General features: G+C 44.0%; 1 protein-coding gene across 1 annotated transcript in view; it reads left to right on the forward strand.

Annotated features, from left to right (window-relative positions):
- The window catches only part of TRAPPC12 (trafficking protein particle complex subunit 12), a 185,985-nt gene that overhangs the window by 22,137 nt on the left and 148,306 nt on the right, over positions 1 to 15,542 (forward strand). Inside the window, exon 3 of the mRNA XM_089686734.1 lies at positions 616 to 732. Within this exon, the coding sequence (XP_089542860.1) occupies positions 616 to 732 (117 nt within the window). The remainder of the gene's footprint in view (positions 1 to 615; positions 733 to 15,542) is intronic.

Here is a 15,542-nt window from a genome sequence, read left to right on the forward strand (position 1 = left end):
ACCACACAAACACATGGCATTAAAGTATTTAATGCCCTTGTGAATATAATTTTTTTATAGTAAACTTTAATGTCCAAATACTGTAAAAAGAAATGATCAAAACTGGAGTGGACAAAATCTAGAGCCCTTGTGCATGGCAACCAACTAATCAGCTTCTAGTCTTTTTATTTTGAAAGCTTAAAAAGTAACTAAACCCTTCTAACCTTTTCAACCAAGAAATCTGCCATCTTAGCCTCTGCTCTGCAACTGCCATGATGCAGCACGTGATCAGTTATAACACCAGTCATTTGATGGTTTGATCGTTTGGTTGAGAGCACAAACAAATGTGACCGTATTCCCTGCATATTTTTTAAACTGTTAGATCAGTGGGTTTAGTGCCGCTTTAACTGAACAAGCTGAAGATAGAAGCTGACTTGTTACTATGCACAGCCGCTCCAGATTTGGCCTGCTCCAGTAAGTGCATCCCTGTATGTGTATGATCAGTTTTAATAGTCAAATGATGCTGTATTGGGAAGCAGTTTTGCTTTGGTCCATTCCTTGGGTATAAAATATAACCACACTGGTTCTAGCTAACACAAGGCATATGTAAAGATTATCTTACTTTCTGTGTTTCAGGGAGATGCGGTACGGGATCTTATGTTGCGTTTTCTTGGTGAACAAGCGGCCTTGAAAAGACAGGTTCTCACCGCCAACTCGGTAGAGCAGACCTTCCTGGGGCTTAAACAGCTTCTTGTAAGTATATGTGCTTTTTCACTGAACCCTTCTACAGTCTGTTATGTAAAATCTGATATCCCTGAAGATTTATTGTTCCTCTTGCAGTGGCTAGTGTTGCTTTTATAGATAATTTGTATCTGTACTGGATATTTCATCATTTCCTTTGTCTTTCTCCTTTTCCATTCTCATACTCTTCTGCCCCTCTGGCTCTTTTCAATTGGTGGGCAGCCTGCTCTATATTAGGGGCTTTTGCATGCCCCAAGATCTACCTGCAGCCTGCATTGTGCAGTTTTTAAAGCTCACCACACACAACACCATTCAAAGTTGCAGTTTACCAAAACAATGTAGTATGAGGACCTACAGTAATTAAACTATCCAATCAAACAGGCCCTTACGTTACGTAGTTTGTAGATTTGAAGAGGATTGTACTGTCAGACTAGTATGTTTAGTGAGCTGAAGTGCTGCTATGAAGTCTATCGACACATTTTTCACATAGGATTCATTTAAGAAGATGTGTCAATCTTGAGTAAAGGTTGTGAGAATTTTGGGTGAAATTATTGATAAATGGACCCCTATATATGCTTATCTTTCTTTGATAATGCTAAGGATGGATATGCAGAATTTAACAACATTGTTCTCAATAATATGCACCATAGTTGTATTATTGTTTATTAATATACGTTCTGTCACTTTATGATATGAACGTCCCATGATTTCTGGCCTGCGTAAGTCCTTTACTGCAGACAAGTCCCACATCAGTGATTCAGGGTATTAATGCATGGAGGTAGGCATGACAGCCAGAAAACTAACATATCTTAATTGTACAGTACAGGACAAAAGCTTAGTATTCATAGACCCTGGGTTATAGGCAGGGACGGACTGACAACTCATGGGGCCCCCGGGCAATAGGGGATCATGGGACCCCTGTGCCCTTGCCCACACTCAAAAAAGCCTGTAAAAAAGGTACCAGGGGGATTTCATGGGGCCCCTACTGACCCCTGGCCCTGGGGCAGTGCCCGAGTGCTCGAATGGTCAGTCTGCCCCTGGTTATAGGTGCCCACCTTCAGGTGATTGGACACTGTTAAGCTTTTGAGGACACGTCCCATATAACCTTACACCATTCTGCGAGTCCTCAATTGTTTGCTATTATCCTATGGTGATGGAACTCTTCTCCCTTATGGAGAAATCACTCTTAGCCTAATTAGTTTATTATTTTGTCTTCTGTTTCTTCAATTAACTCTTCAATCAATAGAAGCAGTGAATCGAGATCAATGCAACCTCACTTTGGGAAGCGTACCTGGACCCTACAATGTGGGGGAGACCTATAATGTTGCTTTGGGCACTAGGACCTGCATGTACTACAATTCAACCACTCCATGCTTAGTCTCAGGAGAACACAGCTGCAGTGTTAGAGGAAGCTTCAGAGGATTTCTTGCCCCCAGATTCCTTTTACACCTAAAGCTGGAGCTTTATGTAACTTTCTTACTAATGTGGACAAGCTCACTTCTGCTAAACGCAAAATCCATTGTCACACTTGATTCTACTTTGTATCGCCGTACCCATTTAAGTGCAAAGAGACCTGCAAAATCTTTAAAGACCTTCCCCATTCATGAAAGAATAGGATGGGCAATCGATGACAATTGAGTCCTTCCAGAAAAAACTTTCACTCTTCCAAAAATCTTTGCCAATCTCTGTCTAGTAGAAAAATATTTCACTAAATAGTGGACTGTTACGGTAGTTGACCCTGCCATCTCAGTCTTAAACAAACATCTCAATGTACCAATTGAAGATGTTCCTTAATTCTGCTGATTCTACAGATAGACCGTTTTAGACACCTTTAAAGTCTCTGTTTCTTTTGCAGGCACCACTCTGCAACTAGCAATCACTGCAATTTCAGTATGTCAAACTGCAGTGAATTGGACAAGGGCAATGAACAACCAACACTATTGTGTATTTCAGGACTGTGTCCTAAATGAGCAATTGCTGCTTTCTGCTCGGCTGTCTTGTGTGGATGCTGTAGAACAAGCGATGAGACAGATTTCCAGAATGGCTCTAAGCTCCATTCACATTCGCAGAATCTTGCGGTTCAAAGCCTGTACATCCGAAACTGCCTGGAATAAAATGCTGCAAAAGTATGCCCTTTTTAAAACCGATATCTTTTTCGGGATGCACTTAACCAATTCATAAAGAATGTCACAGGAAGGAAAGATTAGGTTCCTCAGTGGAAGATTCCAAACCACCCATCTCAGGAGTCTCTGCTCCAAAACTCCAAGCACCTAACCACTCGACCTAAAGAGTGCCCTCACTCTTAAGAGTGGGAGTCATCTGGTAAAGTTTGTCTCTCTCTAGGTCACAGATGTCCCAGACCTGTGGGTTCAATCAGTGGTGTCAAAGGGATACAAAATAGAATTCAAAACTTTACCCCCTCACTGTTTTCTACTCTCAGATCAATTAAGCAAACTGCCAAGGATAGTCAGATTTGTGGAATGCCCAATGGAGGTATTTATCCTATTCTTGGTCTGAAATCCCTCAATAAATCTTCAAATTCCAAAACTTATTATGTAGTCCACAAAGTCAGATGTTGCCTTTCTGAGACAAGGGGAATACCTGGCGTATGTAGTCATCATGGATGTCTGTCTGCTTTTTCCCATTTGTCTGCCTAATTAGCATTTTCTGTACTTTACAGGGGCAGAAAGTCATGTCACACTGCCTTTTGGCTTGTTCTCTTTCCCCAGAGTATTCACAAAGGTCCTAGCACCTCTTCTTGCCTTTTTCAAAATTCATGGTATCCAAGTCATAGGTTATCTTGACTATCTTTTTCTTAAGGCCTCCTCTCCTTTCCAGCTTTCGGCAAATGTCCACAGGAAGTTTAGGTGCTTCAGGCTCATGGTTGGGTAATCATTTTCCAAAAGTCTGTGCTCAAGCCTTTTCTTTGCCTAGAATACTTGGGACTACTCCTGGATACATCCCAATTCAAAAAGGTTTTCCTTCCGTAGAAGAAAATTCTGTCTCTTAGAGCTAATACTCCAAAGTCAAAGAGACATCCCACAATGATATTCGCCATGAGATTCCTAGAGCTCATGGTAGCCTCCTTTTGAGGCTGTACCATTTTGCTCAATTTCATTCAAGACTACAGTACAACATCTTGTCGACCTGGAACAAGCATGCTCCCATTTCTCATCCTACCCATGCTCATGGCCACCCAAGCAAGTAATTCTCCAACATCATGGATCATCAGTTCAGCCTAGCAATAGGGAAATCTTCCTTCCTTATCACTGGAAAATGATAACAGATACCAGTCTTTCAGGCTTGGCAGGAGTGTTTCAGTCCCTTACAGTTAGAGAACCTGGTCACCAGTGGAAGCCAAGCTCCCCATCAGCATCCTGTAGCTCAGAGAAAAAAAGATGGCCCTGCAGTATTGGGCTCCCCTTCTGCAATCATACCCAATCAGAGTGCAGTCAGACAATGCAAGGGGGCACCCCGATGTTAAAATACAGAGGGGTCTTTGAGTCTGTCATTCCTACCTTCCTAAAAACAAGCAAATGTACTGCCAGAAAGATCCACTATCATACCTGGAAATCTTTATTTGCCTGGTGTGAGCACAGGCATTTAAATTCCAGAGATTACTCTGTGCCTCCCATTCTGACATTCCTACAATCAAATCTTGAACAGAATTTGTCCTTAAAGCGGTGCTCCACCCAAAAGGGGGAAGATCTGCTTTAAAGACAGGTCCCCCGCTCCCCATTAATGATTGGCACCTTTGGGGAGCAGGTACCTGAAATTGACAGGCACCCACTTCCACTGCAATCGTTTAGGGTCCTCCCCCCACCTCCCTCCCTGTAGTCTTCTGGGGCACATGACAGGTCCCAGAAGACTACGCGACCATTCAGAAAGTGCAGCGCTACTTGCGCATGAGCAGTGGGCACTCGTTTATGAAGCCGCAAGCAGTCACAGCCAGGTGCCCACACTGAAAATGCTGGCGCCAGGAACACCAGATGACCGGTGAAATGGGCTGCAGGGAGGACACTGCAGGATCGAGAGACAGGTGAGTGTCTGTTTTTTAAAAGTTAGTACCTACAGTTTTTGTAGCTGCTGACTTTTATTTTTTTACAGAGTGACTGGAACTCTGCTTTAAACTGATGAGCCAGGATAGGTTTTGGCTTTGTCCATTCCTTTTTCAAAAACCTCTGACCTTGCTCTCCTGTGAGATCCTTTATGCAAGGTATAGCTTGCATCAAGCCTCCCTTACAGAATCCTTTCCTTCCTTGGGATCTCAGCTTGGTTCTGTCTCTGCTCTGCAGAAACTACGCTTTGAGCCTATTAGAAGAAATACCTTTAGATGATGTCTCCTCAAAAGTGGTCTTTTTGTTTGTTCTCACATCTTTCAGATGTGTCTCTGAGTTGGCAACTCTCTGATCCGTTTCTCATTCTTCACAATTAACTTACCTGTAAATCCAATCTCTTGGAGTAAGGTATAGGAAACTGACCCCTCCCCCACCCCCTTTTTATTCCTTTGTTACAGTCCATTGCTTGTTACAAAACTGAGAACTCACAGAGTTGGGCAGGGTTATAGGGGAGCTGCCTGTGAGGCCATGTCCTTAAAAGCTTGCCAGTGTCCAGTCACCTGAAGTTACAAGCCTGAAACCCAGGGTTTATGAATACACAGCCTGTGTCCTGTATCATACTCCAAGATATGGAATTTACAGGTGAGTCAAAATTCTTTTTCATAGTAAGACGTTACAATCACAGGTGCACTCTTCTATGGAAAGTGTTTTACTAATAAGATCTAAAAACAAAAAAAACATATAGTTGTGTCTTTTTATAGGTGTCTGACTAATATAGGTCTCTTTGCTAAACACAGACCAACACTAGTCTTCCTATTGGCTTTTTAACAAGCGAGTGACAATATTGTTTAATAGGATGTGGAAACAGGCGAAGCAGAAAAGTACAGAAAATTCAAGATGTACAAATGTGTTTAGCTGTATTTATCTCTGAATCTTGTGCTCATTCCTTTTTTTTTTTTTTGTTTTGTTTTTAAATGAAGTTAACCTCTACTCGTGCATTTTCTAATTTTCTTCATTATTGCTCCATATTTCTAGGTTTGGCAAAAGCTGACTTTAAATGGGGAGTTCACCCTAGAATTATCTTAGAAGCATTAAACAGCCATCAAACGTGTACTTTGATAAATGCCTAGCACCATATTTGGCTCTGTCTCCATTGTCCAGCAATCAGAATTTGAATCTGCTGGCCATTTACCAACAATGCCATGCAGCTCATGGGGACGCTCAGGTTTTCCCCTATGTTATCTATATCTGGTGATTGTAAAACCTCACAGAAACAATTGCTCTATGTCCTAATGCTATCAAAGACCTAGATGGCATAGGGGGCTGAGCAACACCATGAATAACATGGCGCCACTGTTAAATATCTTTCAGTTTCCCATGATGATTGCTGGATAACTGAAAGGTATGGAGAGCACAATTGGGTAGTTGACAGCTGTTAAATAGTACGTACTGGCACTGTGTGTCAGCATACACAGCTGCAATCCTGCTACAGGAGCACTGAAAAGGGTGACAACGCTCTGCCATATTGAGGGTAGAGTGAGTGAACTTTTTCACCTACAAATGGAAGAGCAATGCACACAGCTATAACTGTCAGGATAGGTTATATATTAAAATGCAAAGTAAGTACAAACTTTGCATCCTTAAAGGATAATGTCCTACTCTTCTTTTGTTAAAGCGGTAGTGAACCGCAAAATATAAATCAAAAAAATTGCCTCTCTGCAAGTTAAGTACATACTGAAAGACTTTATGAAAGACTAGTATGAAAACGAAGCCCTCCAGCAGAGAGTTGTCACGGCTTCCCAAGGCTTCTATCTTCATCTGGTCTTCCTTCTGAGCTCGCAGGCTGCGGCTTTTGACTGGCCAAACCACAATGACCTCACTTCTGTGTATGCGTGCATTGAGAGCGGTACACATTTAGGAGATATTTACAGTACCTACAGGTAAGGCTTACCTGTAGGTAATATGAGAAATCGAGAAAAAAAAAAAAAGCGCCACAAACTAAATAGAACAAAAGCTGCATCTCCCATGAGGACGTCAGATGACGAAACTAGTAGGGCGGGGCTTCTTTTGGATGTGACATCTGGACGCTCCTCGTAGACTGTCGGCTGTGATATCACGGTGAGCGAGGCTCGTCCCTGTTTTCTTGAGGCTGTCATTGCTGGTGTTGGCTAGACACCCTGTTTGTGAGTGCATTTCTGACGTTTTAATAAAACATTTTGGTTTTAAACGTACTGCACCATGATTTGCCTTTTTTGATTCCCCGAACATGATCTATGGTATGGAAACGTTATGCCTACCTGCTGTTAAGACTATTCCATATTGTGCTGACTGGCTGCTTGCAGTATATTGCTCCCAGTTTGGATTACTTCTGCTGATCATCGCTCCCAGAGCAAACGCTATCTTTGCTGACTTATAATCTGGTCAGCATGGAGCTCTAGTGAGTGTACCCATTTCATTCTGTGGTGGATTTTTTTTGCACGGTGTTTGATTTATACAAGATTTCAGAACTGTTTAATTACTTTGTTATGGTGGATGGACTTTTATATGAAAATGTTTCTATCACGGACATCATTATTTTAAACTAATAATTTTTGTATTTACCTATATTTAGTGCACTCTTTGATTTATTCACATTTTTACCTGTAGGTAAAACATAAAAAATAGAGCTTACTTCCACTTTAATATTTCACTTGTGCGGTAGGTTACAGAAGGGCAGCAATACAGAAAGAGTTAGAGCTATAGAATGCATAAACATACAGTGTTTTTAAACATTCTAGTACACATCCTAGTTTATGGATAAGCATTTCCTATTAATGTAGTAAATGTCAGTGAATAGAAACAGACAGGGTAAATCATGGGCGGACTGACAACTCATGGGGCCCCCGGGCAATAGGGGATCATGGGGCCCCTGTGTCCTTGCCCAAACTCATAAAAACCTATGAAAAAGGTACAAGGGGCATCTCATGGGGCCCCCTACTGACCCCAGGCCCTCGGGCAGTGCTCGAGTTTCCAAATGGTCAGTCCGCCGCTAGGGTATATACGTCAGAATACTAACAAAAGTCAATCTGCACAATCAACTGTAACAATTTAAGATGGTGAAATCACTTGCTTAGTGCTAGCTAGCTACATCCCAGTGAACCTGTAGCACAACGGTGCAGAGCTACCCACTCTCAAAATCTGTCTTAATTAGAAAATATAATATACAGTAACATAATCCAATCACATACTCTGTGTACATGTGAATATACAGTATGTGAACCAGTGACAAAACAAGACTAGGTCCTACAGAGGAAGTCCCACTATTGGTTGTAACCTGTATGGATGGGGTGAAGCCTTGATCCAATGATGTCATCATGTTACTAACATCACTGCTGTAAGATCCCCTGTGGTGAGTGGCCTCTATGCATGTATATGCTGCATGTGATGCTTAATAAGGATTCTCATCTAGCGCTGGAGTCATTTTTTTTTTTTTTTTTTGATTGTAAGTGCATTTAACCCTTGATTTTATTTAATAATTCAGTCGGCACTATCAGGCTTTTCTTTTTCATACAGTGATATACAGTTTGTGAGCATATCCAAGTTTGGCTACATCTCTCATCAGCAGGAATAGGTAAGGAGACAACTCGGCAAAAACCCACTGAGATGGAACAAGCTATTTTAACCTCATTCTCAATGCAGAGGGTTTATGGTTAAGGTGAGCAGCTTCAAGTTTCACTGGGTGAAGATTTATGCACCTCACAGTGTGACATTTGGAGAGAAGATCACCTGCTGCAATCACTTTAAATGGGACTTTTATATATCGCAGTCACTGGTTCACAAATATTCACATGTACACCAAATTTTGATGCAGAATATGTGTTTGGATTAAGTTATATATCATTTGCTATTTAGGACATGGAGACTTTAAGAGAGGGTAGCAATGCACTGTTGTGTTACGTATAAGTCAGAATGACTGAGCAGCTTGAGATGTTAACTTTTATCTGTAAAAGTTGTACTAGAGACTGCAAGAGTAAGAGTTCATAACCCCAATTCTGTGTCCTTAGGAAGAGGGTATTTCGCCAGTAAGAGCATGGAGCCATCAAGAGGGTTGTGTTTAGGGTTGAGCAGTAAGATGCAGTAATGGGACATGTCTACAGTGTTGATAAGAGTTTGAGATGAGATGCTGGTATATTGGCTGCCCAGCATATACCTATTTCCTAATTCATCTTTACTCAATTGGTAGTGTCATTTTCATTTTGGGTATAGAAGGTAGTGTTAGAATGAGAGAAAAGAAAAAGTAGATGGTGGTGGGGGGATTTTACTCATGATGAGTGATGGTGGGGGGTCATAACATGTCTTCTCATGAGGAGGGGTATGCTCTAGTAACTAAAGTCTCTTTTTTTTTTTTTTTTTTTTTGGATAGAGTAAGGGAAGGTTATATACCCCTGTATTTTTTGTTTTGTTTTACCTACTGTTACACTTTCAACTTTCTCAGACCTTATTTCTGTAAAGCACGTTGAGCTCTATTTGTTTTGTGCTCTTTTAGATGCACTGTATAAAAAGACCACTATTTAAATGCAATTGTTTTCTCTGTAAGACCAGGCATCAGTACTTGTAGACACTTGACTCAGAGGTAAATGGCAAAAAAAAATTAGTATATGGGGTTTGGAGTGTATTCAAAGCAAGTCCCCTTCCACCACCACAAGCACAACTCATTTCTTCCTCAGTCTGGTTATAGACAGGTCTTCTTCCTCTGGTAGTTGAATAGTCCTGAGTACTGCAGAGTCATGAGAATAAATACTGCAGAGAATACCATAATGCCACCCCTATGGAGGACAGCACTGGAGATAGGGTGAATATTACAGCGAGAACTGCCTTCATTTTAAGAAAGATTTGGGGATTAACAAACCAAACAATACCCTAGTCCATGGGTGTCAAACTGGCGGCCCTCCAGCTGTTGCTAAAGTACAAGTCCCATGAGGCATTGCAAGATTGACAGGTACAAGCATGACTCCCAAAGGCAGAGGCATGATGGGACTTGGAGTTTTGGTATTTGTCTTTTTTGGACACTTCTCGTTCTGCAGGTGTCAAACTTGGAAGCACATAAAGTGATTATTATTATTACATTATTATTACATCGAGTTTATATAGCGCCATAGGGTTTGCTCAGCGCTGTACAATAGAGGGGGGGGACAATACATGAAACATTACAGCAACTACAAACAGCACACGAGGGGTTATAGGGCCCTACTCTTTCGAGCTTACAATCTAGGAGGGAGGGGGTAGTGGTACAGGAGGAAGTGGCTGTGGGGGATGGAGTGGTAGGAGGAATGAAGGAGAGCAGCAGTTAGGTGAGGGTGGGGTAGGCTTCCCTGAAGAGGTGGGTTTTCAGGGAGCGCCTGAAGGTGAGGAGGGAAGGTGACAGTCTGATGGATTGGGGTAGTGAGTTCCAGAGGATGGGGGAGGACCTGGAGAAGTCTTGCAGACGTGCGTGTGAGGAGGAGACCAGGGAGCAAGATAGAAGGAGGTCCTGTGAAGAGCGAAGGGTACGGGTAGGGTGGTACTTGGGAATCAGGTTGGTGAGGTAGTTAGGGGCAGTGTTGTGAATGGCTTTGTAGGTCAGAGTGAGTAGTTTGAATTTGATGCGTTGGGCGATAGGCAGCCAGTGGAGGGATAGGCAGAGGGGGGTGGCAGAGGTGGAGCGGGTGGTGAGGTGGATGAGTCTGGCCGCTGAGTTCAGGATGGTCTGAAGCGGGGAGAGCCTGCACTGGGGTAGGCCGGTGAGGAGGGAGTTGCAGTAGTCAAGGCGTGAGATAATCAGGGAGTGTACGAGTAGTTTAGTGGTGTCTGGGGTAAGGAAGGTGCGTATTTTGGCGATATTGCGGAGGTGGAGCCTGCATGTGTTTGTAAGTGATTTGACTTGAGGTTGGAAGGAGAGGTTAGAGTCCAGAATGACTCCAAGGACTTTGGCTTGCGGGGCGGGATTGATGGTGGTGATGTTAGTAGTGATGGATAGGATGGGGGGGGGGGGGGCGCGGGCAGGAGGGAAGACGAGAAGCTCGGTTTTGGAGAGGTTAAGCTTGAGGAAATGGAGCGACATCCAGTCAGAGATGTCGTTTAGGAGGTGAGTGATGCGGGCGGAGAAAGTGGAGGTGAGGTGGGGGGTGGAGAGGTAAATTTGAGTGTCATCAGCGTAGAGGTGGTAGTTGAAGCCGTGGGAGTGTATGAGTTTGCCAAGGGAGGAGGTATAGATGGAGAAGAGACGGGGTCCAAGGACAGAGCCCTGGGGGACCCCAACAGAGAGGGGGAGGGAAGGGGAGGTGGCACCATTGTAGGAAACACTGAAGGAGCGTCGGGATAGGTAAGAGGAGAACCAGGAGAGAGCGGTGTCTCTGATGCCAAGGGAGAGTAGTTTATTAAGGAGGAGGGGGTGGTCAACCATGTCGAAGGCCGCGGAGAGGTCCAGGAGGAGGAGGACAGAGTAGTCGCCTTTGGCTTTGGCGGTTAGTAGGTCTTTGGTGATTTTGAGGAGGGCGGTTTCGGTGGAGTGTAGGGGACGGAAGCCCAACTGTAGTGGATCAAGGAGGTTGTTGTCAGTTAGGTGGGCGCTTAGGCGGTCGTAGACTAAGCGATCCAGGAGTTTGGAAGTGAGTGGCAGCAGGAAGATGGGTCTGAGGTTGTTTGGGTCAGAGGGGTCCAGGGAGGGCTTTTTGAGTATGGGGGTGATGTGCGCATGCTTTAGGGGGGAGGGGAATACGCCGGTAGAGAGGGAGAGATTGAAGATGTGGGTGAGGGAGCAGATGAGGGAAGAGGGGGGTGACTGGAGGAGTCGAGAGGGGATAGGGTCCAGGGGGCAGGTAGTGAGGCGGGCTTCTGAGAAGACCCTGGTGACTTCCTCAGTGGTAGCGGGGCCGAAGGAGTGCAGAGCTGGGGGGGTTAGGTAAGCGGGGTCTTGGGTGTGGAGGGGGGCAGTGCGGTTGCGAGGTCAGAGGAGGGAAGAGATGAGGGGGAGATGGGGGGGGGAGGCTAGGTGGGGAGGTAGATTGCGAGTTGACTATGTCCTGACGGATTGCATCAATCTTGTTGTGGAAATGAGTGGCAATTTTGTGGGCGGTGAGTGAGGTACTGAGTGGAGGAGGGGGGGGAGAGAGTAGGGACTTGAAGGTGGAGAAGAGTCGGCGAGGGCAGGAGGAGAGGGTGTTGATCAGGTTTACGAAGTAAGCCTGCTTGGCGGCGTGGAGGGAGGAGGTGTAAGTGAGGAAGGCAGATTTGTAGAGGGAGAATGAACGGGGGGACCTGGTTTTGCGCCATAGTCGCTCTAGCGCGCGACTGCGGCGTTTGAGGCATTTAGTGTGGTCGTTCTGCCATGGTTGGAGCGGTCTGGGTTTGATCTAGCGTGTGGTTAGGGGTGCCAGAGAGTCTAGGGTAGCTGATAGTGAGTCGTTGTACGTGTTAGTGGCTAGGTCAGGACAAGACAGTGGAAGGATGCTGTCGTGTAGGCGGTCGGCAGCTGAGTGGAGGGGGGCCGGGTTCAGGTTACGGAGGTTGCGGCTGGTGATGGTTTGGCGCTCTGGGGGGGGGAGTTAGGGGAAGGGGAGATGGAGAACGTGAGGAGGTGGTGGTCGGAGAGAGGGAAGGGGGTGTTAAAGAACTGGTTGAGGGTACAGAGGTGGGAGAAGACGAGGTCCAGGGTGTTCCCAATGATGTGGGTGGAGGATTGAGTGTGCTGTGTGAGCGCGAAGGAGGAGGTTAGGTGGAGGAGTTGGGAAGTAGCCGGGCTGTTGTCGTTGATGGGTATATTGAAGTCCCCGAGGATGATGGTTGGTAGCTCAGAGGAGAGGAAGAAGGGAAGCCAGGCGGCGAAGTCATCCAGGAAGCGGGGTATGGATCCGGGAGGCCTGTAGATCACTGCGATCCTTAGGGGGGTGGGGGTGAAGAGCCGGATACAGTGAGCCCCGAAGGAGGAGAAGGTTAGGGAGGGAGGGTTAGGGAGGACCTGGAAGGTGCTCAGCGGTGATAGGAGCAGGCCGACCCCACCACCTTTGTGACTGCTCAGTCTTGGTGAATGGGACCAGACGAGACCTCCATAGGAGAGTGCCGCAGGGGAGGTGGAGTCAGTGGCCTGTACCCAGGTTTCGGTGATGGCTAGGAGGTTAAGGGAGTGGGAGATAAAGAGGTCATGGATATGGAGATAAAGAGGTCATGATACATAGCTCAGGTTCCTGCTACATTTGGTAAGGATTTCCCATGTGTTTACCATTGGTTAACACAAGAAGGAAATAGTTTAGAGACTATAATACAGTGGTTGTCAACTTATGAGCTGAAGGGGACTCAAATGCTGCCCCTCACATCACCAAAGAGCCCCACATAATGTTCAATATACAGTATGTAATGCTTGAGAGAACTGTCAGAAAGTGCAGACGTAATAGAAGAATTGATGGTTGTGGACTTGATATATTTTTGGCTGGGGATATGCTGCAGAAGACAACACAAATCTGGGAACATGTTCCATGAGGCTAATAGAGATCAATGCTGTTACTTTAATCAGTGTTCCTTTTACAGACTGCTGGGGTCCAAGGGCCGCACATTATACTGAACGGCCACAGGTTGGGCACCAGGGATATAGTAGAGTACGGTCCGTCTTGAAATATTGGTAATTGTTCATCCTATACATTTTCTTCAAAATCCACTGGTACTCTTAGTTCTCCCTATTTTTCATTCTTTTTATAAAATATTAATGCAAAGAACCTGTAACCTGCACTATGTTTTTCTGGCTTCTTGTTCATCTGTGTATAGACCTGGATGTATAGTGTATAAAGCTGGATGTGTGGTGTCTTTTCTCAGTAAACACCGAGCTATGAAATATTAAAAATGCTGCTTTGAGTCGTGAGTGCATCTGGGTATACAGTGACCTGAATTTGATGTTTACTGTATTAGTGTGAGGCTCACTGCTGTGAATAAACATCATCCATTTATTTGTTCTGCGCCCTATTTTTTTCCCTCATCTTGTCTAGTGTGCACAGAGTCCCGCTGCGTTTTATGCACTCATTCATAATCTGGAGGCAGCTGCAACATTTTCCTGAGTGTGTATTGAAATACAGCCGTCATTACATCTGGTGTGCTACTTTGACTCTTCTGTTTGGCCTTATTAGGCTTGCTGTCATTTTTAATCATTCAGGCTAAGAAAATCTCGCTTATCAAATAAAGTTATTAAACCACATTTGTGAACTAATTGAACCTGATCTGCCACATTGTAAAATATGTATTTTGAAGGTTGACCTGCCAATATTCTATATTAGATTTTGTTTCATCCTCATTGTTGAGTATAAACTAATGCACAGATTAAAAAGTATGTGGGAAACCAAAGAGAGCTGCCAATACTCTAGTTTAATGGCAGACCTGATGTATTCTTACTAGGCATCTCCTTGAACCAATTGCCAGTTAAAATACAGAATACTGCAAATGTTTTGCATGCCTGTAATATTATCAGTCAGAAAATCTTAATTCTTTTTGTTTCACTGAAACTGTGAATTATCAAAATTGTTCCTTTTGGACCCTTGTGGTACACCAGCACTCTGATCTGCTGTTCATGCTAGTTTTAACCCAAACTTGTCTTCTGGATTCTGTTCTTTGCTTTATCTATTGCCTACGTAGACCCCTACTTATCCTATAACAGCACCCACCCTAATCAAAGGTGCTTGCAGGTCACAGCTTTGCCTGTTGACCCCAGTTCTTCACTTGAGTTATTAGCATGGAGGTAAATTGTCACCAGTATATCAAACCTATCTCTAACTTAAGAGTTTGAACCCCCACAAGGAGATATGAGTTTCTCTGCAGCAAAGACCTATGCGTCTAAAGCCTAATAAATACTATGAGAAAATAAGTTGAACAATTGTCCGATTTTTCCACAAAGGTGCATATCATGATGTAGCTGAGAAAGGTATTGTCTTGTACGAAAATTCTCGGCTGAGGTAGTCACACATTCTTTCTTGCGTACAATTTCTATTTTCTTTTCCACCTTCTTCTGGGTCGTAGTTTGCTTCTGGTCATACACGTTTCTTTCTATTCAGTTCTTTCATTGAGCATAAATCGGACGTTGTGTTCGCGTACAATAAAAATTTTCTAGCTTGAACCTTTTTTTTTTTTTTCTTCATTCAAACAGTCAGAATCGGCTGTTGAATGCACTATACGATCGAGCAGACAATCGACTGATCTTTCCTTGTATGGAATTTTTTGGACAATTTTCTTAACATGTGTACAGGCCTTTAGGTGTTGCATCTCAGGGAGCCTTGTATGCAGTCTGCTAGTTGCACATAAGGTCCATGTTAAACTGTGAAATTATAATTTCAGGCAAGAAGAAAATGTCAATATTTCTGTGGGTTCATCTGCCATGAATTGTCTGGATTCTTAGGTCTCTTGATAACAAAGATGTTCCCACCACAGTTCTTACATCTTCCTCATCCATGGCCATCAAAAAGCCAATCAGGTGAACCTTACTTCTCTTGCAGTCTTGCTGATGTAAATGGGGAAGCTGAATAAAACCGTGAGTCTCAATTTGAATGAGGGTAGTAACTTAAATAAAGAGATCAAGTGCCTATGGGAAATATATGCATCAGGCAACTGATGATTAACCCACCAATCTACAATCAAAGCTTAAAGCAGCGTAAGCCTTGGTTCACGCCAGTGCAACTTGTCATGCGATTTGACAGTTCCAAATCACATATCCATTTGTACCCTATTGTTGGCAGTGGAACTGTGACTCCGACTTTGCGCTACTGCACCGTT

The sequence above is a fragment of the Staurois parvus genome, unplaced genomic scaffold (assembly GCF_062004578.1).
Source record: "Staurois parvus isolate SC_StPar_1 unplaced genomic scaffold, SC_StPar_1.0 ptg000409l, whole genome shotgun sequence".
In the NCBI taxonomy this organism is placed as follows: Eukaryota; Metazoa; Chordata; class Amphibia; order Anura; family Ranidae; genus Staurois; species Staurois parvus.